Raw genomic sequence first — 27,718 nt, 5'->3', positions numbered from 1 at the left:
ATTTAGATGCGTCTGCGGTGGGATCATGGCCGGACACTGCTCCCAAGCTTTCGGGTAGTTGGGGAGAAAACGAAGAAGCGATATATGGACATACTTTGTTTACATACAAGTGAAACAAAACGGAATGTGTCGTGGAAAAAGACGGGGAGAAATGCGGCCACAAAATAACGGGGAAAAACACGACAAACTTAAAAAGGCATCTCAAGAGCTTCCATGGTGAAATCGAGGTAAGTTACGACATTAACGTTACTTTCTATTTTTGAAAGCTCATGCAAAGTCATGAGGCTGTGGTTAATATGTCACATTTTAACGTTAGCTTTAATGTTAGACGTTAGCCACTGGAGATGAAAACGACTGAGACAAACGTGTGTGACTAGCATGTGTGTGACTAGCATGTGTGTGTGAGACAGGAGAGAGACTACCATGTGTGCGATTAGCGTGCTTATTTGTTTGTGTACATACCAGTGTAAACTGGGTTTCTCCGAAATATCTGCTAAATATAGTTTGTGAGAACTGTTATATTCTTTTATATTCTTGTGTATCCACAACAACACATATATCTATTAGCTTTATCTGGGAGCTAATTTAGTCAAAGCGTTTTGTTATTCACGTAGCCATCACATTGAACTGAATTTGGCATCAACAACATGATTTTGAATACCATATTGAATACATTTAAACAAATGGCATTTGCATTAACATGCCTCCCTGCTTAGTTTATGACTTAATTATTATACTATATTGATTGGTTTAAATAGAATTGCATTACTAAAAAGAGAGTTAAACATAATTTTCATTGACTAAAACTAGACTAAAATGTCATCAGTTTTCATCAACTAAAACTAGACGAAAATAGTCATAGGTTATTCTGACTAAAATAAGACTAAAATGCTCAGACTTTTAGTCGACTAAAACTTGACTAGTGATTAGTGACTAAAACTAATAAAAACTAAAATGTCAGCTTGATACAAAGACGAGACTAAAACTAAAATCAAAACAGGCCGCCAAAAACAACACTATATTATGACTAGAACTGCTGGTATTACTGGTGCAACTGCTCATACTGCTGTTTGCTGTTCACCTTGTATTTTTATATATTTTTGCACTGTTTGACACTTTGATTTATTTAGCTTATTTCTATCTATCTAGCTATCTATCTATCTATCTTTATGTATTTATTTATTTATTTATTTATTGCGTGCTTTTATTCTTATTCTTATTGTTTTGGTCAGAAACAAGTGCTCAGTGCATTTCACTATGCATTATACTGTGTGTTCTTGTGTTTGTGACAAATAAAGGTCTTGAATCTTGCTGCTACCATTGCTACCACTAATATGAATATAAATGCTGCTGTTACTATACAAAATTAACTGTCACTGCTACTATTAATACAGCTGCTTGCTGTACACAGTATTACTACTGTGATCACTAAAACTACTACAGTGACACTGCTAGTGCAGTTGCTGATATAATGACCAAAATTGTTAAAACTAATATTTTTACTGCAGCAATCATTACCTGTTACTACTACTACTACTACTGGCGCTGCTGCTAACACAGCTAATCAGGAAGCTACTACACCGATACCATCACTACTACTAATAGTACTACTGACAACACTACGCTGGTTTTATTATTGGTTACAAGCACTTTAACTACATATAGCAGTAGCAGCAGCTATTACTTCTACTGCCTCTTTAAAGATATTTATTACTGGTGTCACCGCTGCTTTTAGTGCAGCACTGAGGAATTTTCTTAGGACTTTTTAAACAGCCCTTGGTTGCTCCTGAAGATGTTATGGATAACACATTATCCACAAGTCAGGATAGAAGAAAAGCAGGTTGAAGAAGGAAGGATGTTGATGTGAAGCCAACAGGTGTGAATGTAGACATGTGCAATCACAGGTTCCACATGTTTGTGACATGTTGCTGCAAAATCTGAAGATGATTCAAATCACTGATACTTCATTTTAATCCATTTTCTCATGAGTATAGGATGTACCTGTACATTGGATGCTCAGTGTGTTATAAAGATGGAGAACGTTGTGATATTAAAAGAACCAGCTCCTCAGATTTATAGTAAACAGATGATAAATGTGTGTGTCTGAATGCTGGTGGCCTTTACAACACTGTGTTGTTGAAACTATCCTGGGATGTTTGGGTTTTTTGTGCGGTTTATTCTTCTGTAAATGTACACATCCCGCTGGGAGAGTGTGAGGATGAAGCATCACATATCTGAACCGACATCTCTGTGCTTTATTTTTACAGTCCCACATGAAGACGCTGAATTTAATTAGCTTCCACAAACAGTTCATAGTTGGCACAGCCCAAATTGTTTCCTTATCTTTGCGGCAGAGTTTCATTTCACACAAAGCCACTTTCACTTTTTGTGGCCAAAATAATGATTAGAAAATCTATAAATAGCTTGCTGAAGAACAAATCTAGTTTCATAATTTCTTACTGGAAAATTCCCTGCTAAGACATTAACAGGTGAGAGTGGGGTGGTAAATTTCAGGTGCATGGTATGTTTCAGCATCCCAATCACCGGGTGAACTCATCAAATAAAAAAAACAAAGAAATCAAAGCTCCGCTGCCTAAAGACACGGATGGCTGGGTCAAATACTACCTGCGAATAATTCCTAGCTTTGGATTTAACCTACTTGGAGTGCCAGATGAAATGGGTCTGCCTTATGAAGTCTGGAGAGACTGGCAAATCACAAAAAAAATATATCAAACTGACATCAAGACACTTTCCTGTGATTGTCCAAGAAATTCCATCTGTTCAAAAACCTACTGTAATACCAGTGAGAGCACTGAACACATCATACCAGTGAAATATCACCAGGTGACTGGGTGCTGCTTCATCTAATGATCATGTCTGTTTTCTCCATCCCAATCTTCTCTGTTTTGTCTTTAGTTAACCTTCCTATATCTTTGGGGTCAATTTGACCCCATTCAATGTTTAACACCTCTAAATAAATGATTGGTATGTTTATTTTTTCTTCATATTTAATGACTTTTTCTAATGTAATGGGGGCAACTGGGTAAACATAAAATTAATGTGATGATATGTTTTCAGTGTCCTGTACACATGTTGTACACAATAGTGTTGTTTGGCGCGAATTTGACCCCAGGCTTTTAGTTGTAGGAAACATAAGAAATGTCAACATTGAGGTCACTATAACATGCAATTTTAAAATCTTCAAAAAACTTTTGGGCCCTAAACTTTTTGAAATTGTGTTAATTTCTCCTATGGTCAAATTGACCTCAAACATAATATCATGTTACTATTCTTGATAACAGAAATAGTTTTTCATTCCAAATATTAAAGATAGCAAATAATACGTATTTTGAAATAATAAAAAGCCATTAAAATACCAAAAAGATATCTCTCTCCAATTTTAGGTCAGTCAGTGAGATTTTAATGGGATCTGCAAATTCTTTCCATAGTCTCGTACCAAATATTCTGCATGTATGAGGGGAGTGGGTGGGCAGTTGCTTTATTTAAAGGGCTACTTAGGTAGTCAACAAACAGACATAAAGTACCTGACACATAAACTTGTTGAACAATTTGAATTCTAATAATTTTCTGGAGGTTTAAATTGTTGGAGTCAATCTGACTCCAAGTATGGTAAATTTGAAGGTAATAGGAGGGTTAAGTTGTCTTTGTTTTCTACAAAAAACTAAAATTGAGACATACTGCTGGACTGCATTCTAATGTTAAAGCTGACCGTTTAAAACTGCAGATTCTCATTCAGTGTTTTTGTGCATTTATAAATATTTCTGCAGCCTGTCTGCTGCTCTCCAGTCCACTGATTCCCAATGAAGATATAAATCTTCAGGTGTTCAGATCACTGGTTGTAGAATTCTGTTTTCAGAATGATTTCTGCTCACTGTGGTTTTCAGCAAATGTTACTGTATCAGGACAGAATGTGTATTTGTTGGGTATTATTTTCAGCAGCAAACTGAGACATATTTGGTTAAAAATATTACAATGTTTGTGGGATAGTCTCAGAATGAGGTACAGTGGATGTGTTCATGGTAACAGATGACAAAGTATATCAATGTTTGCACAGAAAATACGCTAATTTATTGTTGGTTTCTTATGGGGTTTGGCAAGAATATGAAAGAATAAAAATAGAAAGTCATCCGATCTATGATTTAAGATGAGATTAAATCGGATTTTTACTGATCCTTTGTGGAAAAATATTTGTCAATATTGCGTCTTTTCCCATTTTGAACTGTAAGTGACCATGTAACATGATGAAGTTTATGCTCACAGTGAGTTAAATTGCATTCTGATGATGCTGTACATCATACCAAAATATTAAAAGAAGCCTCCTTTAGGAAGCAAATGTGTTTATTTTTTAGCTACACTTCAAATCATTAATTTAGAGCACTAGAATTATGGAAACACATCAGACTGGTTCCATCCACAGGACAGCCTGCTTTCTTTTAATCGTGTTTGGAAAATGAGTTAAAGTTGGACCTAAAGCAAAGAAATTAAACTCCTGCAATCAATAACTCTATTTGGCCACAGTTCTTTCCTTTCTCTTTCCTTTATTGCAGACTGCAAAACAAATGCAGCCCCTGCTGTGATTCAGTTCCAGTCCTGCCCAAGTTGATTCTAAACATCTGTGCGCCTAATTCCATTCCTGTTCCCAGGTTTTACGCATCACATGCTGGAGTCAAATAGAGGTCATCCTCGCACATGAAGCAGAGAAAGTGTGTCCCCTGAACTCCTCTAACTCCTGTTCAGACTATGATAGCACATGAAGAGCGCTGGGTTTCCTACAAAGGAGAGACAGTCCGCTGCAGTAAATGTAACCACTTCACGCAACATGAATATTAGAATGGCTCTCGTTGCTGTAGCCTGGAAACAACGGCGGATCCACCTTCGCTGCGCTGTGCAGTCGTTCCTTTTAAGTGTTGCTTGGCAAACTGGAGGACAGGCCTGGTGCATTAGGACCCTCCACCCCACCCCCAGCACCCTCGCAGCTAAAAGTCCTCATCTTGAATAACAGTATGTGGCTCCTATAATGGAGAGAGCGCATCTGTGTGACCACTGCGTAAAGAGAAGTTCATTAATCCAAACTTTTTAAAAATGTATTTTTTGCAGTGATGCCACACACATTTCAGTTAATCCAATTAACTCCTAGTCAGTTCACAAAAGCTTCACTCAGCGTTGTGGTGAGTTACATGCAAAAAAAAATAAAAAAACATAGTGTGGTTTGATTGCATCAGCGCGAGCAGCGTCAAACTGGTGTAATGTATGGGGCGTTTTAGGGGAATCAAAAAAAACAAGCGAGGAAAACAGCTGTGCGGCCGTTTTCATATGTAATCAGATTGTAATGAAGTGTTCTGCTTTCAGATCCTTAAACGATCCTCCAAACGCATAAATGCCAGGAATCAACATGTGAGACGAGGTGCAGAAAGTGAGCAGATCAGCAGCAGTGATGTCAGGTTTGAGCTGTGAACTCTCGTCCTGCCAGGAGCTGTTCCCTTCAGCACCACATCACCGCCTGCTGCTCCTCTCACATCTCCGGATATCTGCCTCTCTGAGCTCGCGCAGAGTTGCATCCTGGTGACGCATAGTCAAAAGTTGGATGTAGTTGAACCAAAGGGAGCGATATGCGCACTACGTCATTCTTCGGCCTTTTTGTGTGATTTTTTTTTTTTTTTTTTGGTTTTTGTTTTACTACAAATCGAAATACTCTCATGTGCTCTAACCAGGGTTGTGACGCAAAGCTCCATCCTCGCATCCCAACTCCCTTTGGAGCACAGAGTGAGAGCTGCAACATGTTGCTTAAAAACTTTATCCGATACTTGTTTTCCAAGAGTTTACGAAGGTTTCTGCTCAGGTCGGATTTTTTTCTCTGCCTGCTCTGAATATGAACACGTCCCTAATTGCTGCCTACAAACCGTTTTATTGCCCTGAAGATGTAATTGTCCTGTTGCGCAACAGTGAGAAGCTGTGCTAATTACAGACACACACATTTTAGAGACTCACCACAGACACTGAGGCTTACCTATGGTGGTTATAACCGTGATGGCAAAGTAAAATGACCCTGCGAATTTCCACTGCACCCCGGCTCTGTGGGGCTCAGCCTCCATGATGATGTTCTCCAGTTTGCGGTAATCATCCTCGCTGATGTTATATTTCCCCTGGAGACGCTTCTCCTCCGCTTCCAGCTGCTCTTTTTCGCGCATCTCGAAGTCGGACTCCAGGGCGTCAAAGACGGCGGCCCCGACCAGCAGGTATGTAAACGTGCAAATGATCAGGGACAAGGTCCGCACGTTTTGCCGCTTCATAGCCAACAGGAACCGGCGACCGAGGGGCTCATGTCCCCTCGGATTCCCCGGGAAGGCGCAGCAAGGGTGGGGAAATCCGTGTGGACAGCGCCCGGAGGCGGAGGCGCAGAAAGGTGCGCTCCGGTGACGGTGGACGCCGGAGTCGGAGCACCGGTGGATGTCCCCCGCCTTGTAGTGATCCCGGTGACAGACCCCCAGATCCTGCTCCTGGTTCGCGGAGAGACACAAGAGACTGCTCGATCGCCTGGACCAGGAACCCTGCAGCCGAGAGACCCTGCGCAAGACCTGCCCAAACCAAGTCCTCCCGGTGCGCAGTGCCATCAACAAGCTGCTTCCAAGATCGCCTGTTGGTCTCTGTTCTCCTCCAGCGAACTACTCTGATGTGAATAAACGCTTCCAGGCAAACAAATTAGCGCTGAGAGAGCCTACATATATATACATATATATATATGTATATTTATATATATATACATATATATATATATATATATATATATATATATATATATATTAAAAAGAGCTCCACTCTAACTTCGTCTGTGATGTGAATTAAAATGTCCTATAACTGGGCATCTTTCCGCATGTGACTAAGTTTCAGCTAAACAGCAACCTGTTCGTTGGAACCTCATCAGCATTCAGGCTATTTTTAGCAGCCATTCTCCATGTACAAGGAAGAAAGAAAATCAATTTAATGTCCGTGAAATCCTCGAACCTTCCTCCCAAACAGCGGGCATCCTCATCACAAATGTGCTGAGTCGTCCACAAGACAGGAGGGTCACAGAGTACCGGAGAGGAACATCAAGTTACTCACACAATGCGCAGGTCTTCATTTGGAGGAAAAAAAAAACCCACAGCCTTATTTCCCCTCTTCTGCTGCTTTACTCGCGCATCAACTCACCACTTGTTACAGGGATGGAACAATATTCCAAACACGAAACAAACAGCCGTCGACAACAGGTTCAACCAGAAAACAGAGTTTCCTCAGCAGGATGTGTAGAAGCTGGAGAGAAAAACACTTTAGTGCTGAAAGAAGCAAAATTAATTAAAGGTTACGGCGCGCTCGTGCCCGCAGTGGCACTCATGCTTTGTTGCGCACATCCAAGCGCACTCCAGAGCGTCTCTCAACTGTCTGCTGCTCACTCTGGGCTCATTTGGGGGAAGAAAAGAGAGGAGGGAAAAAAAGAACACATGTGTAGGTCCTCTTCGTGCGGGGGCCTCTGGGTTCACCATGCGTGTCACGAACTGCTCGTATTTTGAGGTTTCCACAGTTTATGTCTCCACACACTTCAGACTCTACGCGGTGGGCGTTGCTCCTCCTGTCTTCTGTGTGTTTTTTTTCTCTTTTTCCAAGTGTCACGACTCATCCGAGTTCTGGCCTGAGTCTCTGCCTACTCTTGGAAGCCTCCTCTCCGGCAGAGAACCAGCCGGGACTGTGGACTGGGACCAGTGACTGAGCCCCCCTCCCCTTCTCCATCCACACACGCGCGACCCCTCCCACGGTGACCACTCCTACTCATTGTGTGGACACAGAGGCTTTACTGACACACACATCAACATATTTGTGCCTTTTCTTTCTATTTTTTTAATTTTTATTTATTTTTTTTTACATTCCGACAGCAGCGGGGAGACCAGAGCTCCAGACCGGCTCAGCTGTTGGCGCTGTCCGCGGTGCTGAAGGTTGCTGCTGCCTCACTGTTCCGCTGCACAACAAGCGGCCAAGTTACTGCACAGTTGGAGCAGTCAGAGGAGCACGTCACCTGCAACAGGGAGGAAGTCAATAAAGTGATTGACAGAGAAAGAAAAAAAGGCTGCTACCAATCTCCTGCTGTAGCACACCTTCACCTCAACACTGTTTTAGAATCATAGAAGCACCAGTAATAGATCAGACCTGCAAGTTCCAGCAACCACTGCCAGTAAGATTTGAATTGTTTTATGGAGTCATTTCTTGATTGGACTAAACAATAAATCTGGAGTCAACACGAAGTGCGTAGTTTGTATGAGTTTATACCTGAGTTAGGCACGATGGTAAAAGTCCCAGCATGCAACAGAGCAACACACTGACAGACACCTTTACGGTTGTTTTACGTTCAATTATAGTGTCCTCCATGTTTTTGTTGTTACAAAATAGCAAACGTTAGAACATGAGTGACGAATGAGGCGATGTGTCGGTCGACAGAGGACGGAAGAAGTGACACTGTATGACATCAACAACAACAATAACAACATCAACAATTATAATAACAATAATACATGACATTTTTTGCCACTGCTTTCCTATTATAGTTTATTTCAACTTGTTTTAAATGCAAATTGTGATTTTATTTTTTAATATATTTCTAATCTTCCCTTTCTTTTCTATGTTTGATTTTATTTGTCATTTTAATTGTGCTCTGTTATGCTTGTCTGAATGGTTCCAATGCTTTTAATGCTTTAATGTAAAGCACATTGAGTTGCCCCATGTATGAAATGGGCTATACAAATAAAGTCGCCTTGCCTTGCCTAATAATAATAATAGCTTTTCTTAATATGTAAAATATAATAACAATGATAATAATAATATTAATAATTATTATTGTTATTATTATTATTATTATTATTATTATTATTATTATTATTATTATTGTTGTTGTTGTTGTCACTATCATTTTTAACACTAATAATGATAACAATAATAGTAGTAATTATTGTTGTTATTCTTTACTGATTTAGATAAACTCTTGAAGTTGCAAACATTATTTTGATGAGAAAATAAGGTTGATAATTGCATTAATTTAATATTATATGTACATTTCAACTCAAATATTTGCATCAATTAATTTCAATTTAAATTTAAGTCGTCGTAAGTTATTGAAATTGGCTTGATAACTTAATTCTTCTTCACTTTAAGTTCTTAATATGCCTGCACAATGGCAGGTAATTTGAACTCATTATTAAAATTCATTTTGATTGTCGAGGGAAAAGCTAATTCTCCTAACTCAATGTACTTGGAAATTATTTCACTAGAAATTGTCATAACTCAAGCAGACTGATGGAAAGTGTTGCATTTTTTGAGCCCAAACATAATTTTCAGAGTGTAATATAGAAACTTAAATCATCACAATTTAAGTTTATACAATTCAAAAATTCTAATTGTCTTGTACTAACAGATCTAACTAATCTCTAATGTCAACGTCAGTGAGTTATACCCGACATCAATGAGTCTTATCACTGATTCATTACAAAATTGTTGAATGTTCTTCAGCTTTGGAATGCAACCGTTTTTCTATTCAGTGAAAATCTTTTCCCTTTAGGCTCTAAAATCTCACAATGAGTTATTGAAAATACAATTCTTTTTCAATAGTATCTCCATATAATTGGGGATGGCAGTTTATCCCTTTTAAGTTCATTTTCATTAATTCACTTTGACAAGTCTAATTAACTTATTCAACTTAATTTAACACTATGAGCTTATTTACAAATACTTTCTAGTATGCTCTGCATTAAGACTGAAAGTACCCAGAAATCCTTGTTTTGAATGATGCATAATCTACTGTATGTGATCAACATAAAAGCAAAGCAAACCGTGACCACTGCTGTACTTTACCCACTTTCTCCACCTATCTTATGTAAAGCACTGGAGTCATATGAGTCAGAATGTGGAACAGTGTTTCTGGGTTCAGTATGATGTCAGGCTGCAGCAGCACGGCTGAAGCTGTCAGCAGGGACAGAGCTTGAAACAATGCATGATAAAATTTCAAATATATACAGTACACAGATTTGAATTATGTGAACTAATTAAGAGTAAATTGAGAGAAGAAAACATTCTGTGTTGTGAAAATTTCTAATTTTCATCAACTCCAGGCCCTTTTCCTGTAAAAAAAAAATCAATTTATTAAAAAAACAACTTATTTTACCTGGTTAAGTTGTACATATGATGTTATATAGTGCCACCTTAAACCTGCAGTTAAACAATGACCATCTCAAAAGTTTATACATACCAAAGCTGAAGAACCTGTCAATGTGCGGGGTGGAACTTTTTGTATCATTCTTCTTCTGCAGACTCAATTTTAGGTTCAAGTTTCTGCAGTATTACAACTTGTCATTTTGTGGTGTAGTTTTACAGTGTCTGAGTAGAGATAAAGGTGAGCTGGTGTGTTCGAGCTGCAGCAGTGAGGAGAGGTGAGTAGAGGAAGGAACTTCATAGATCTGCATATTCTTGAGGAAAAAAAAAACAGTGTAGAGTTACATTTAAGACATTTAAAGGCAGGAGATGATGATTTTCTTGAAAAAACACATTCTAAATATGTAACTTTGAGATTAAATTCAATTAAACTGCCTCACTCAAAAGTTCCCTGAAGTTTGTTGCGTTAAATTTAGATTTTTTTCCTCTTATTTATAAGCAGCTTAGAACTTGTAAATCATGATAATATAATTCTGCACTCATATACACGATTCCCTCCTTTTATTTTAAGTGGAAATTTCTTTGTAATGATTCATCCAATCCTGCAAAAACTGTTTACCTTGATTTTTATTTCTAAATGTAGATTTAGTCAGAGGAGAGTGAGTATGACTCATTACCTCATTTTGTGTTCAGGATGTGTCCCATTTAAAAGGCTTTCACTGCATGTTGTACCACATTGGTGTATTTTGGAAATAAATCAGTTATTAATCAAGTCAGTACTACAGACACAGTGGAGAAAGGTTGACTAAATGGAGCTCAAGGGGCTCATTTGGGGCTCACAGCTCCTCTTTGCACCTGCTTTGGCCATGCTGGGAAGAAAGAAACACAAAGGAAAGGATAACCCACCAAATACAGTATAAGGAACTTCTTCACAAACAATTTCAAACCTGAAAGTGCTCTTGAGCAAGGCAGTCAACCTCTTGCAGTTGTGACACAACAGACACACAATCAGGATCACTGCGTTGTGTTCCTAAATTTTCAAGATTTGAATGGGCTTCTTTCTGCTAAATCCTAAGTTTAACAATATACACTACTGTTCAAAAATTTGGGGTCACTTAGAAATGTTCTTGTTTTTGTAAAAGAAAAGCAGATTTTTTTTTTTAAATGAAGATAACATTAAATGGATCAGAAATACAGTCTAGACATTTTTATTGTGGTAAATGACTATTCTAGCTGGAATTTTTAATGGAATATCTACACAGAGGTACAGTGGCCCATTTCCAGCAACCATCACTCCTGTGTTCTTATGCTACATTGTGTTAGCTAATGGTGTTGAAAGGCTAATTGATGATTAGAAAACCCTTGTGCAGTTATGTTAGCACATGAATAAAAGTGTGGGTTTTCGTGGAAAACGTGAAATTGTCTGTGACCCCAAACTTTTCAACAATAGTGTAGTCATACAATTTAAACAACTACTGTTGACAAATTTAGGAAAAAATAAATCTCCTCATGATGATTTATAGATTCCTTCTTCCCTTTGTTCTGTCCTTGACGTGGTTATTTCTGCTAAATGGAGCTCGTGGTGAGACTGCTTTGTTAATTTGCAAACGTACAGAACAGCTAACCAGCCTACTCTAAATTTAAATGAGAGTGAGAGATCATCTGCTGATGTATTCTATACTTTGGTTTTAGTTTTACATTGAAGTCCAATGTATAACAACATAATACAGGGATATTAGAACAAAACTGACCTTAGAATGAGTTGAGAAAAACATCCCGAATAGATGTAAAGTCACCAAAAATTCCACATTAGCGATTAACCCGTGACACAAGAACATGGAAACCGTTCCTGTGCTCATTATGTGAAGTACCTCTGACAACTAGAAATAACATCCACCTATAGTCCTTAATGGTGCATATTTAATGCCAGCCACAGGTCTCTTCTCCCTTTGACCTGATGCAAATATTCTGCTACTTTTCTCATTTTTTTACTGGGATATAATTGCAGAAAAAATCCATAAAATCATATCCTGCACTGCTCCCTTCTTGCACCCTGATCAGTACACAGTGTATAGAGCCTGGGCCAAAATAGCTGTTGTTTTAAAATGCATTACCAATTTCACTTTTTAAATGCAAAGTATTGTGCACTTTTTATATCATTGCGTGAACTCAGCTACTAGACTTCCATTCACATTTCTGAAGGTAATGGGACAGAGTTGGTGATATCTAGGGTTGACATGAGAAGAAAGCGAGGTTTAATATCCTCTAAGTTACTTGTGATTTATTTGCTTTTTTTGTCATATTTTATCCCAACTGTCTTTTTTCTATCCGATATTGTAGGAAATATTGGTGGTAATCAGCAAACTCTTTGTCTAGAGTGAACCGAGTGATTAGGAAAGCAAATGTAAAAGCTTTTCTAAACATCTGAATCACTAATGTTGCTGTGTTTTGTTTAGTAGTGCTCTTTAATGCATTGATGTCATTTCCTCTACTGTGAGGCTTTTAAAGGTTTGCCACAAAGGACTTGAGGGATATTTTCCCATCTGACTAATTTTAGATTGGATATAAAACACTGCAAATTGACCGTATACACAGGAACGAGCCGGTTTCAGTAAGACACTGAGTGCATGCAGGAGCCAAGACATCAAGCGCAGTGTTTCATAAATGCAGCCATTTAAGAGTCTAAACAGCTCCACTAATCAGTGGTGTCTGGATCTGTAGTCGCTCTATATTTAGCTCCACGTTCTCACGTCTCAAGTCCCCGCTCAGCCCACCTACAGAACTCCTGATGCTTTTCTGGAGAGGAAAGTTTAATAATGGCAACTGTTCAGATTAGTCTCCATGGTAATGACACCCAACCTGCGGTGCGATCGCTCTGCTCAGCACACAGACCTGCACAGACATTGAGAAATGGTTTCTGAAGGCTGCACGAGGGCAGAATTTCTCTACATAAGATCCAAACTGACAGCAGAGACGTCAGACAAGAACAGTTAGGAGTGACGAATAAGACATGTTGGACATCCAACTCAGCTGGATTAAGTGACTAACAGCTGAGTACTTCTGTATTTGGGCTCCACTGGACCCAGCCAACTTGCAAACTTACTCTTTTGAAACTAGATTTGAATGAAGGGTGGATCTGACTGAGAACTTGAGGACATGATGATAAAGCATCCATCCATGCAATTTCTTCCGCTTATCAGGGCCTGGGTCGTGAAGGCAGCAGATGAAGCAGGTCATTCCAATCATTCTCCCCCCACCAGCAACGCTTTCCAGCTCATCCTGGGGGATCCCAAAACTTTCCCCAGCCAGACGAGATACATAATCCCTCACTCTGGGTCTGCCCTGGGGTCTCCTTCCAGGCGGACGTGTTCGGAAAACCTCCAAAGGAAGTTTCGCCGGAGACATCCGAATCAGATGTCCAAACCACCTCAACTGGCTCCTTTCGACATGAAGGAGCAGCGGCTCTACTCCGAGCTCCCTCCGAATGTCTGAGCTTCTCACCCTCTCTCTAAGGCTGAGCCCAGCCACGCTTCGAAGGAAGCTCATTTCATCCGCTTGTATTCGCAATCTCGTTCTTTCAGTCACAACCCAGAGCTCATGAAGGTAGGCGAGGGTTGGAACCAATGCTCCCTGTAATTTTTCATGAGTCTGAGCAAACACACAAACTCCCTGAGCGTCCCTTGGACCACTGTGAGCAACATCAGACGTGTGCACTGTGGTCACACCAGCATCACATCCATTCAAGTTACATGGTTCATTAAAAGAATCAAATTACAGCATTTACATTTCTGTTAAAACACTTTGTCAGCAGGAGCCAGTTGAAGGCTGCAGTGATTTTAGTGACACTACAATGTATAAGAGTGAAGTTATTGAATATTTGTCTCTCTTTACTGTTGCAGCGGTTTTGCAAATTGCAGATGGACCCTGTTCACTCCATAGACACCAATGTTATTCCTGTAGCTTGAAAGAAGCTACTTTTGATAAAACTGGGCTTGTAGCACATTGTCTGCCTTGCAACAATGGGAAAGAGGCACCGTTTATGTTTTGACAACCTATATCTAATGAGTTATTGATGCTGGAAGTCCGAATCTGTGAATATCTTTCCAACTTTACTGAACTTGGGGCCACTACCACCTAAGGAGTGATATATTTAATTTTGAAAAAAGCATTTAGCCATACTTAAAGCTTTAAGTGCTTTATTAACACGGAACTAAAAATTTTGTATTGTTTTATTATCACAGGTTCTGTCTGAAAAGAGGTGGCATCATTTTAAACAGTGAAATCAAACTAATAAAATGTAATGACCAACCAGTGAGCAATACTGGATTCTGCAAAAACATAAACAACTTTTTTAAAAATCTAAATCTTATCTTAACACAGTTAATGTATTAACTTATTTTTGTGTGTATGCATGTATTTATTGATTTATTTAGTACTGTTAACATATCAGAGTTCTGAGTGAGTTTTTCTTAAGATAGGCAAAGGCCATTTATTGATTACATATAGGCTCTTAAATGTTTATTAAAAACTAAAAAGCATTTTAAAAAAAACAACTTAGGCATTTATTGAGTCACTAAAATACTGTACAGACCACATCAGCATGATTATAAGCATCCTCTGGTAAATGAACAACCAGATACTGATGTCTCTCACCATATGGACTTCAGGAGATGACTGGGGGATGATAAACTGTGACCTACTGGTTGGGTTCTCTCTGTTCTCATGTTTCTTACATGTTTGTCCCCTGACAGCCAGGTCCTAATGTTTTTTGAGCAACACACCATACTATGACGTTTTTACAATGATGGTTCTACTATGGAATCAGTTTGACATGTTCAGGTGTTCTATGTGTGAAAACTCAGACATTTCAGGTATCAGAAGGTGGTTTTCAACTTTCTTTGTTAACTTTCTGCTTCAACTTTAAACTAAATTTCCTTCACTAAGCCAGCCCTCTGGACTTCCACTAAGCTGTGTTCCTATTGGCTGTCCAGGTGGCTGCTTGGTGTTATCAGGAACACCTGAGCAGCTCAGTGTCTTCCTGCTTTATTTGGCTGCAGCAAACATTTCCTCTGTTTCTCTTCACTAGTGAACCTGGTTTGGCTCCGTTGCTTTAGGCGTTGGCTTGCAGCTTCCAGCAGTAAAATCGTCTTTAATGTGTTTCTTGGTGTGTTTTAGGGCTTTGTACTGGATAGTTGTCTTGGTAAATGTGGTTCTTTAGCCACAGTCAGCACATGGTGCTAATGTGTGCAGTGATTAGTGGATTTGGTGCACCTGAGTTGTGTCTTTATCTTGGCTGTAGTGAGTCTTCAGAGGTTTTTGGTCAGACACATTCTGCATTCTTTTTGAGAACCAATGTTGGTTGTCCAGAAGGTAAGAGTTCCTGTCCTGATTCTCTGTTCTCAGAGGTTCTCTGGTAGGCTGCAGGAGACTTTAGCGTTTGGGTTGTGCTAGTTTGGTTTTTGTACGGTTTCATTTGGATGACTATCTTGAGGCTCCTCCATGTGGTTTAGTGAGGTTTTCTGGAACAGTTCTACAAAGCAACTTGCAGCAGAAGAGACTTTGAGAGTTTTTAGGAAGTTCTGGAGACCAGACTTTAGAGCAGCAGAAACATTTGTCAGCAGAAGGTGAGCTTCAGAGTAGAAATGAGACAGAAACCTTCTTGACCCGTGTGGTGAGGTCCTGTACCAAGAGTTTGAGCAGGTTGTGAAGAGTCTGTAGTTCTTTGGTCTGAACGCACAAGAAGAGTCGACTCATTAAAGGAGAAAACAGGAGATATTGTTGGTTCTTCTGTCACTCTGCAGTTTCCTTAGACTGAATATCAAGTTTATATTTTAAGTGATTTAACATGTGAGCCCAAGAAGACTTCAATACACTCCCTCCATCCCCTGGACACATTTTATTACGATGTTAAATCTTCTTTTTTTTTATATAATTTTGAGTTTTAATCATAGTTTTAGCACAGTTTTTTTTTCTCTTTGCTTGTTTAGTTCTGTCATCTGTGTAAAAGGTGCTAAACAAATAAAGTTGAATTGATAAACTGAATAACTGACTAACTCATGATTGTGACAACAGAAGTATTTTCATTATGATTTAAGGGTTTACTTCATTTTTAAGGTTGGGGTTAAAATCTTGACAGAAAAAGAAGATTTTGTCTGTTTAATATAATTTAATTGTATTTAATATTTAACTCTATTAAACAGACAAAATATCGAATTAGATAATTCAACAAGATACAATACATGTCATTATGGAATTAAACAAAATTTTTAAAATACAAATATTAAAAGTTACAGATAAAATATTTTCCATAATTAAACATTTAAAAAATGCAATTAAACAAGAAGAATATTAAACATTTTAAAAAATGCAAAACATTTAATTACACTATTAAACCTTTAAAAAGACAAAACATTTAATTAAAAAATTAAATGTTTAATTAGAAAATTACATCCTAAAGACAATAAAACTTCAAATAGTAATTACACAGAAAATACAATGAAGCATTTAAAAAGAAAATTAAACATTAAAAGGTGGTAAAACATTTAAAACGAAAAACCTTAAAGATTTAATCAAAACATTAAATATTGGGAAAGAAAAAGAAACTCAAACAAGCCGATAAAACATTTGAAAAAACAATTAAACATTAAAAAGACCAAACATTTGGAAATCAAATCAGACATTAGAAAAGAATAAAAGGTGAGAAATGAGCAAAACTAAACATTTAAGAAGAATCAAACTAAAGACAAAACATCTGAAAAGACACCAGTTAGACTTTAGAAGATCAAATTAAACAGAAGAAACAATAAAACGATCAAAAAGAGCAACAGATAAAGGTCTTAAATTGTTTTCTAGTCTGAAACGAAAACATCAAGTTGTTTCTTCAAACATTTCCTCTTTCTATGTTCTTGGTTTGATTGTAGATAGATTTACTAAGAACTCATTTCAGAAAACTGCTTTCTAGATAAAGTCTACTAGTAGTTGAAGGCATTTATCAAACTAATGTTACCTTCTGATCTCCACAAACTTTACTGTTCAGTGAAGAGAATCAAAGTTTGTTGAGGATTTCTAAAAAACCCACAGGTGAAGGTCTGAGAAGAACTCAGATGGATGGTCTAAATGTGAAATCAAGACTCATGGTCACAAGTTTTAAGGCTTCTGTTAACCAGAAAGTTCAAACTAACAGAGAAGTACTGAGAAACATTAAAACTTCAGTCCTCAGACTGTCTGAAGGTTCAAACTAACAGAGAACTACTCAGGAACTTAGAAGATATCAGTCCTTGGGCTGTCTGAAAGTTGAATCTAACAAAGAACTACTGTGGGACTTAGAAAATTTCAGCCCTCAGACTGTCTGAAGGTTCAAACTAACAGAGAACTACTCAGGAACTTATAAGATTTCAGTCCTTGGACTGTCTGAAAGTTCAGTCTAACAGAGAACTACTGTGGGACTTAGAAAATTTCAGCCCTCAGACTGTGTGAAAGCTCAGGTCCTGAGGACTCGGGAGGTGTGGAGGCTTTGGAAAGTCTTGGAACTGAGGGTTCAACCCTCCAGCACAAAGGCTGAAGTCCCACCTCCTGAGAGAAACGGCCGAGTCGAGACACAAATGAAAAAAAAAAAAACGAAAACGACAAAAAATAGATGATAAATGCGCAAAAAAAAGAAGAATTAGTATCTGAGCGAGTAGCTCAGGGAGTAAGAAGACAGACTCCCAACTGGAAGGTCGCAGGTTCGAGACCCACCACCGGCAATTTTCTTTCTTTGTCTTTGTCAGGATTTTGAGAAAAATTTAAGAAGTGTCTGGTCTTGAACCACCGACCTGCAGCTCCATAGGCAAATCCTTAACTCACTGAGCTACAGATCAGATAAAAAGAAATAAATTCGTCGTCCCTTTGGCATCGTAGTTCCTGAAGTGACCACATGGGTGGAGCCAAGGCGGAGTCTGGGTGGAGTCAGGGCGGAGAGTAGGTGGGGAGGTGGGTGGCGGCCTCCCCCCTCTACTCCCCCACTACCCACCACACCTTCCCCCGCCCGACGAGTTCTTCGAGTCTCCACGAGTTCTTCGAGTCTCCATCGGTTTTCCCGAGTTTCTGGAGTTTCCACCAGGTCGGAGGCAGAACAAGTTGTCATGAAGAGGTGTTGAAGTCGGTCAGGATGGACTGACTTTTTACAGAGACTAGAAGGAAGATGACTAGAAGAGCAGGTCTTCAACCACCATCCATAAAATCCATGGAGTCGGCTCCAGAGAAATGAAAGAAGGTCAACTTTTATTAACCTCCATCCAGATGTTCAACTCGATATCTTTACTTGGACATTTTTAGCACCACAAACCTTTAGTATCACACTTTATTATAATTTATGAGGACTTTAATGGAATCCACCAGCAGATTTAGTTTTTGTTGAGAAACTTTATTCTTGTCATCGTGGGACTGCAGTATTTAAAACTGTTCCTTCTATTTGACCTCATGTTTATTAGTTTTAGTGGAGAAAGTTATTTTAGTTGTCGATTAGTCTCTTAAAAACCATATAATAAATTTGATTAGTCAAGATGTTTAAATTTCTTACTTTGTCATACAAAAAATATAAAGTGTCTTGAGACAATTTGACCTGTATTTGGCGTTATATAAATAAAATTGAATTCAAATTGTATGTATCTTGTAATGTTGGAGTAATTCAGCCATATATGTTGGAAAACACATTTTCTTTGTCCATTAATCTGTTGATTGTTTTCTCCAGGAATTCATTTCTTGTTTTGGTTTATAAAATGTCAAACCCAAATATATTCACTTTACTGTCATAAAAACCAAAAAGATTTACATTCATGATGCAGGAATCAGGCAGTTTTTCACTTTTTATCTTAGTTTAGTCAGAAAGATAGTTGATAATGTGTGAATTGTTGCAGCTTGTGAGCCTTAGAAGGTTTTAATCTTTGGGGCCGAGTGTCAGAAAACATTTAGAAACCAACATCAACAAAACACTCAACAAAGATTTGAACATCATTAAAGGGAAATCCAACTTTTGCATGACAATGTCTAATTAAAGGACATTTATTTCCAACGTAAATGTGTGATATTCATCCTCTGGAGCTTTCTCTTCACATCGTCTTCCACCTGAACTGGTTTGGTCAGGAGAATGTGCAACAAACATTTGAAAAACTGCACTTTAACATCAATGAATGACACTGAAGTTTAATCTCTACATAAATGAGACTGAGTCTGAATGTGCTGCTCTTTCATTAACTCCTAAATTTAGGGAAAGTTCAAACAAAAGAGGACAGTTCAGATAAGACTTGAGAATGAGCTTATTTTGAACAAACATCTCAGACTTTCTGAGCTTCAGCACCTCTAGCAAGATATTTTAACAACAAGCAACTCAAGAGAGCCAGAAGTTGGAGAGAGTTAGCTTTAGCTGAGCCAACGAACATGTGGAACGCTAACCTAGCAAAGATTTCAGACTTTTGTCTGTGAATTCTGAGAAATAATTTACTATTTAATGACAGAGCTACACATCTTAACTCAGTGTCATTAAAACAGACTCTAATTCAGTGTCATCCATCCATATTAAAGTGCAGTTACCCAAAATGTTTGCTGCATGAGCTCCAACAAAAGCTGTCCAGGTAGAAGGCCACTTTGACAAACAGGAAGTGGAAGATTCCAAGCACATTTATAGAAGGGGGAACCGGACTGTACTAAGTGTGGTCGAGTATAGAGGGGTGTTTTGTGGGTTTTTAAGGCTGATAATGATTATTAGTGAGACATTTGGAGTAGATATTCATTTGCAGTGAATGAAAGTATTTAAAATCTTGGAGTTAAACTTAGAAGAACACAAACTCTAACTTTGTTGATACGTTTTTGTTTTGTTTACAGATGTTAAGTTAAAGGAGTTTTATTCGTGACATATAACCAATCAAATCGCTCCAGAAGACAGAGTTACCACAGGTAGATAAAGGTTCAGAGCCAAAGTAGCACCATTTTTAAATTTATTTATTACCGTAAATCAGTAAAAAATAAAATATTGATAATCAGTAAATCAGTCAGCCCACAATTACTACAATTCTACAATGTATGTCTCTTTGCTTTGACTTGTTATTTGTACAATATACAATGTATATGATGACGTTTTTTTCATACCTCCTCCCCTGTTGTTTTCTGGATTGTACTCAGCTTCATGCCTTCGTCCACCCAGCCTCCGTTGACTCGTCCCGCCTGCCGTCTCTGGAGCTGAAGCTGGATTGGAACAGACCAAAGTACAGTCCAATCACGATGCCAGCTGCCTCTCAAAAGGCTCCTTCATCTGGTGGAACTTCTTCTGAGGGGAAGCTGAGCTGGCCCGGCAGAACTTTGGAGATGTGTTCCAGTGGTTGGTGGATGTGTAGGAAGATAGAGAGGGACCTTTGAATTGTTCAGAAAGGAAAACAGGGAACCCATTGGTAGTTTTAGTTTAGGGTGCTACTGTGGTGTGTTTTGGGGTTTTAAGAGGTGAACAGGAAGAGTTTTTTTTTTCGTATTGATTATCTTTTACTTTGTTCCTGGTTGGAATGCCCATCAATGTCAACATGAAGTTCACTTTCAGTTCTGTTTATTTATTTTTATTTTATTAACACCCATTTGTTTTTAACCCCCTCACATGTTGTGTTGTTGTAAACTTACTCTTTCAAATAAATACTCGTCTAATCCTCTGGAAACCAGCGTTTGGACTGGTTTTTGTGTTGCTCCTCACCTACTGACAGCTGTGGACTTAAGGCTATACTATGACGTTTTTAGAGCGACATGCTATACTATGATGTTTGTTGGGCGACACACTATACTATAGGCTTTTTTAATTGACATATTACTGTGACTTTTTTGTTTTAGTTTTTTTTGTTTCTTTTAGCAACATTGCCCTTTCTATACTTGATTTGCTCATCTACATATTTTTGAATTTACCACCAGCTATATATGTAGTATATTTAATGCCAGAGCCGTACACCATAGCAGTAAACTATAATCAGTTTCCATGTTAGTTGTACTTTGCATGTATCATCTGTCTTATCATGCATGTATTAAACTGTGTGTTTTATGGTCCTCCTCCACCCCCCAACCTCTCTATCTCTACCTCTACCCCTCTATCTCTACCCCTTTACCTCTACCCCTCTATCTCTATCCCTCTATCTCTACCTCTCTACCTCTTCTGTCCCTCTCAACCCGCCCGGCCAGCAGGCAGATGGGTCCCCCCACATTAGAGCTGGGTTCTGCTCGAGGTTTTTTTCCCTGTTAAAAGGGTGTTTTCCTTGCCACTGTCGCCTTTTGGCTTGCTCTGGGGGTCAGGCATATGGGTTCTGTAAAGCATCTCGAGACAATTTGACTGTAATTGGTGCTATATAAATAAAATTGAATTGAATTGAATTGAATTGAATATAAGAATTCAAACAGTTTTAAAAGTTACTATACTTTTACTTGTGCAATGAAATTATTATACTATGGCATTTTTTAGATGACATATTATACTCTGTTTTCTTGAATTACATACTATTTTGACAATATACTGCACTATGACATTTTTTGAACCACATATCATACATGACAATTTTAGGCAACATCCTATCATTTAGCGCTTTTTGAACCACATAATAATCTATGTTTTGTTTTTTTTTTCTTGCCAACATGCTGTACTATGAACTACAGGCCATACTATGTTATTCTTGAGTAAAGTATACTATACTTTGACATCTTCTGAACTACATCCTATACTATGGCGTTATACACAGAGTGCTTTGGTTACATGTTGATTTATAATCTAGATTTTTTTCTGTTTTGTTTTTTGACAGGATTACCACAGACCTGACTGTGAACACCGTTGACACCCACCTCAGGGAGACGCTGCCTAAGATCTCAAGGCTGCTTGGTCGTGGTCTTTTTGGCACGTACTCTTCCAAGATGAGCCGGGAAGTTTAACACTGATGGAATGACACCAGGTCTAAGCCGACAAACTTCCAATTCCTCCTCAACTCATAGTCTCTGGGAAACCTACATGGAGTAAGAAAAGTAGACAGAGAAGTAAGTAAGTCTGTACACAACATATTATAAAGAAATCATGCTAATAAATTAAGTACAAATAACCCAATTCGCCAATATACTGGAGATCAGAGCTATTTGATTTGATAAGTATAACCTTGCTTAGTAACATTTCAATTATTTGAGAGCAGTCCTAAAGAACTGCCTGTAATCCCAATCATAAAATGGGTTTGGAGGAAGAACATAGATGGTAATCTGGATATACATGAGTTAGGCTTTATAACTACTATTGGTAGTATTGGTGGTAGTAATAGCAATGTGACTACTACTAGTAGTAGTGGTAGTACAGTAACTACTGCTGCTGATACTGGCACTGCTACTACAACTTTTAAAACTATTACAAATGCTGATACTACTTCTACCACTCTAACAGCTGTTTATACTACTACTGCTGCTTGTACTTTTAGTATTACTACTACTGCTTGTACAACTATGCTACAGCTACTATTAATCGTCTGGTATTTGGTTGTCAAGCTGCTAGCTCGCCTTAGTGTTTTGCTAGTGGCTAACTAGTTAGCTCTCATAGACTGGAAGCTCTCAACAAGATTTCATAATGAAAAAAGAGCCAAAAACTATTCTTACCTATGAAAAGTTATTCCAAGTTTCCTTGTCTCAATCGTACGACGCAGTGTGTAATTGTATGCAGCACAGTGAGACGGCATACTTGTTTCCGTTTTCACGCCGTCTATATCAACGGAATGCACTGAAACTTTTCCCCCACTAGCTTAGCCTCGCTGTAGCACGCAGCTCAAAGGGGCGTGCCCTATCTACTCATTCATATCTATGAGAACAACTGTGGCTGCACATAAGGACGCCTGACATTGATTAGCTGCGTAAATACCATTATATACAGCCTATGGTAAATACGTATGTGAATCCCATCATTGGCTGCAGCAGCCAGTCACCGGTCACTCACTGACTCACATTGAAAAATAGCACAGAATGAATTGTTACGTGTTTATTTTATTTACAATTTAGGTTGGATTTTTTTTTTTTGTGTGCAGTGCAGATTTTCTGTGCGCGGAGACCGTGTCAGCAGTGCGCAATTGCGCACGCGCGCAGCTTAGAGGGAACAGTGGTTGGAACGTAGATGGACTGGTAAATTGAGAGCTTCACCTTGCAGCTCAGCTCCCTCTTCACCATAACGGTTCGGTACAACGTCCACATTACTGCTGACGCTGCACCAATCCGCCTGTCCATCTCATGCTTCATTTTCTCATCACTCGTTAACAAGATCCCAAGTTACTTAAACTCCCCCGCTTGAGGAAACGACTCCCCCCCCAACCTGGAGGGAGCAATCCACTGGTTTCCGGCAGAGAACCATAGCCTCGGACTTGGAGGTGCTGATCCGCATCCCCACAGCTTCACACTCGGCTGCAAACCGCTCCAGTGCGTGAGAAGGTCACAGTCTGATGAAGTCAACAGAACCACGTCATCTCCAAAAAGCAGAGATGCAATCCTGAGGTCCCCAAACTGGATACCCTCCTCACTTCGGTTGCGTCTTCAGATCCTGTCCATGATGATATAGCAGTGATCAGTCATATCACTGCTATACCAGCAGCAACACAAGCAAAACAACAAAGATGTCAAGTTATTTTCTCATTGACTTCTGTACAATCTGACTTCTTTTTGCAACCGGAGGAGTCGCCCCCTGCTGGCCGATAAAAAGATTGCAGGTGTAAAACACCTCTTGCGTGGATTCACTTTACAGACTTGGAGGTGAAGAATGGTCTGGCTGCACCACATTATCACTCTACTGGTTCATTTGCATTTCTTTAAACCAGTCACAGTCACCTTGGGTGGTTCTAAACACAGGATGCAACAATGGTGTCCCTACAAAGTTGTGGCACAGTAAAAGTTTTAGAGGAATTCATGAATACAAGGAGATGAGTCTGTCATTAAAATAACTAATTCATCAAAAGAACCAGGCAGGCATGCCTTATTGCATGACCCAAATCATTGGAAAAGCTTGCCTTTTGCAACATGTAGGTTGCTGCTCAAAAGTTTTTGTTGTTTCCTGTGGTGAAGGGGATTTGAAAATGGTAACAGAGAGATGGGGTAGGGGAGGAGAAAGTCAAATGTGGACAAAAAAATTACAGGTTTATACACATAGTTCAGTGAGTCAGACTAATCTTTAGTATACTCATGTAGTCTATGGTTGGAGCTGGATAACAGCCGATGGGATGTCAGTTAGGAGGAAAGTTAAGTAAGACTGGTGAAAAGTTTGATGTCTTCTAACTGCAGTTCACCTGATTAATTGAACTGATTGTGAAAGTTGACTCTTGACCTTGGATAGTTGTAGTTTGGCAATTTTTTACACAAAGTATGCTTTACTTTATTCAGTTTTTAAGCACTTTCCACAGTGATCTTTAAGCTGGGTTTAGCCTGACAAAATGGTATTGGGTGCAATGCTTTTCATTTTACAACAGATGCCATGTCTTGGCATCTGTTGCCTGCCTAAGACACCGGTCCAAAAAGACTTGCCTGAAAATTTTTTTAACCGTATTTTATCTGCTGACTGATGCCATCACAGAGCTCTCTAATGCTCAATGCCCCAAACATAGTTGAGCAAATGATAAACTGAAGACCTGTGAATGGGTCTACGGCCATTTTTGCTTTCTGTTTTTAAGCTTATTCGAACAAGACAGCTGGTATTTAATGTCCATCTATCCATTTATTTATACCGCTTTATCCTCTGTAGGGTAAGGGGGGGCTGGAATTTGGTTGTTTGTTTAAGAGCGTCCTTCTACAACAAGCGACATCAAAGGTGCAAAATTGCGTTTCATTGTAACAGCAGCCTCAAGTGACTGTACTAATTTTAACGAGAGCAAAGAAGACAGTAAGGTGACAAAGTTGATGGATGGATGGATGGATGAACAGCATTCATCCAAAAGATTTTCCCTATTTTGGTGTTTTGATAGTGGTGGTGGTGGTGGAGAACGCTGCCTAAGACACCGGTCCAAAACTTCCCATAGGTGTTCAACTGCGTGGAGATCTGTTGACTGTGAAGGTCAAAGCATATGATTTATACCATTTTTATCAAACCATTTAGTGACCCCACGTGCCCTATTAATGAGAACATTGTCATTCTGGAAGAGACTGAACAGGATAGGAATGTTTCATTTCCATAAAGGTCAACAACTTTGTATTGATTTGCAGTGACCCTTCCCTATGAGTGGACAAGTGGACTGAAAACGCCCGTCACAGCACTGAACCTGGAGTCTGACAGCTCACTGTAGGGTCATCATTCAGAGCTGTACTGTTCTTGATGTATGCCACATTTGCACTTAGCCACTTGTGGATAATATGGTAAAGGATGATTCATCTGACCATTTCACTTTTTTCCACATATCTGTAGTGCTTCTTGCACCACTGAACTCTCAAAGATGCCTCCATCTTTGTAAAGGAGAGTTTAAGCCTTGGAGCTCTAATATACTGTCCCTGTCTGTGTAAATGTCAGCGCTGTCTTCTCTCACAGTCTGATTCCGTCTTACATTCTCAGACATTTGAAGAAGGGTTGCTTTTTTTTTTGTTTTTGCATTCATATCTTAGTAATGTGTGCTGTTGGTCACACTTTCTGGCCGTATTTACTGATTTGTTTCCCAGAGATCTAAACACAAATGTCACTTTAGTCGCTGTTCTTTTGGAAACACTTCCCAGCTGAGCGGTCTTTGCGACTGAAGCTCTTGCCATGTATGCCCTAGCAATTTACACTCATGGAACGGCACCTATGTTTTTCCTTTTGCCATCATGATACAAAATCCTAATCAGTCTGATCAATCTAATCAGTCAGATCAGTCCTTGCCACACAGTTTGGGTATTAATCGTAAGTTGAAAACACACATTTAGTCCATTTCAAGGCTTTGCTGCAATAAAGCTGAATAATCTGCCATGGAAGGTTAGTGACCAAGGTGAAAAAAGTCATTTTTCATTTCATGGGGACTTTAACTGGGAGAAATTCCTCCATAAGCTGCAGGCACACATGCACATTTTAGAGTTCAGGTTAGGTTTACTTCATATTTACCAGTTGGTGTGCTGCGGCAGATAGTGTATTAATTAAGTCGGAAAGTCACAGTGGATCAGTAAATATGCAGCGGATGAGGATTCCTGTGCCAGGTTTTTTCTCTGCGCTGCTAGAGGTGTGAGAGTGAAAGAGCAGTGCAGGTGTCAAAGCACTCATTTTTCTTCAGCACACACCTTAACCCCCCCACAGCCCCTCCATCGCTCCCCTCCTCAGATCATTTACATATCAAGGTTGCAGATATATATGAATGGACGTGACTTACCACTCAGCACTGGAAGAGAGGAGAAAGGGATTTAATTGAACTCTGGCTTCTTGAAGAATCATTTGCATTAATGTTTTCACGCAGAGTGACACTGTACTGTCTTCAACAGAGCTCCGGGGGATTTCTTGCCACCAGATGAGAGGCTCTTGTTTGGTCTCGAACAAGCTCTCCCCTCACTGTTGTAGCTCTCTAATACCAGGCAGGGAGGAGGCGCATGAGCACAGATTGATGGATGATTGTTCGGCTGATTACAATCAGAATTGCAGGTATGCTGCGAGGTAATGAAGCTTGGTGGCTAATAACGTAGCGCTGATATTTGATAAGAAACCTCATTTAAACTCAAAAGACACGACGCTCAAAGTCTCTTCTGGGTTTGATCAGTTCTGTAAAGGTCAGCTTCCTGTTCAGGATGATGGTGTTGGTGAGAGAAAAAAGACACATTTTTAAGCAGATTATGTTTTGATACTTACTGAAGTCTTGTGATATTTCCTTAGACCTTAAAGATGGAAGTCGGGTGGTGTTTTATCATTGATTGGCGCCGCTTTGAAGCTCAAAATTGCAGCTGATGATTGGAGCCATATTTTCCATTTGGAGCCAGGACCTTCTAAATCGGGAGTGCAGGGTGTTGCCTTTGACACTGATTAAAATTAATGATTGTTTACAGAAATTAAGGACCCGTTGACAAATGGGCTAATGCTACTTTCTGTAAACAGTATTGTAATTGTGAAGGAAAAATTACTCAAGGTACTTCCTTGCTGCTGTTAGCTGACATCATCCCAAATTATCTTCCAACAGGCAGACGTGGGAGTAGGAAGACATCCCAGGACTCTTTACTCTGGTCAAGGTTAGATTTTGACAATTCTGACATAATTAAGCGGACAAGTTGTCTTCTTATTGGTCTGTAATCTAAATCTGACCCCCTTCTCAACTGCAGTACATACCCGAAGACCAGAGAGAATCCTCAGAACCGATGCTGGCATTGCTTGCATGTCCTGCCACTCTGTCGGTGTCACTTCTCCTGATGTCAGTAAACCTTACTTGCAATGTAAGTCATCTGAGTCTCCAGTGTGTCTCTTTGTGTCTGCCTCTTCATCCTCTCTCGACCTCGCTGAACTTCCACAGCAGTAATCAAAAAGAACAGTTACAGTCCCTCTCTGGTCATTCTTTACACCCCTAAAACTAATCTCTGTGTA

General features: G+C 39.1%; 1 protein-coding gene and 2 long non-coding RNA genes across 3 annotated transcripts in view; 2 read left to right on the top strand and 1 right to left on the bottom strand.

Moving 5' to 3' along the window:
• kcnk9 (potassium channel, subfamily K, member 9) overlaps positions 1-6,757 on the bottom strand; it is a 47,073-nt gene extending 40,316 nt beyond the window's left edge. Inside the window, exon 1 of the mRNA XM_023265603.3 lies at positions 6,029-6,757. Within this exon, the coding sequence (XP_023121371.1) occupies positions 6,029-6,632 (604 nt within the window). The 5' untranslated portion in view covers positions 6,633-6,757. The remainder of the gene's footprint in view (positions 1-6,028) is intronic.
• On the top strand, positions 11-27,346 carry LOC129350727 (uncharacterized). The gene is made up of 3 exons (XR_008604214.1): positions 11-227; positions 21,993-22,221; positions 27,321-27,346. It is a non-coding gene; the product is annotated as an uncharacterized LOC129350727 (long non-coding RNA).
• On the top strand, positions 6,706-8,823 carry LOC129350728 (uncharacterized). The gene is made up of 2 exons (XR_008604215.1): positions 6,706-7,810; positions 7,932-8,823. It is a non-coding gene; the product is annotated as an uncharacterized LOC129350728 (long non-coding RNA).
• Positions 27,347-27,718: the final 372 nt, after the last annotated feature.

This window comes from Amphiprion ocellaris, chromosome 15, assembly GCF_022539595.1.
Source record: "Amphiprion ocellaris isolate individual 3 ecotype Okinawa chromosome 15, ASM2253959v1, whole genome shotgun sequence".
NCBI classification, from domain to species: Eukaryota; Metazoa; Chordata; class Actinopteri; family Pomacentridae; genus Amphiprion; species Amphiprion ocellaris.
This window is presented reverse-complemented; position numbering and strand designations above follow the sequence as displayed.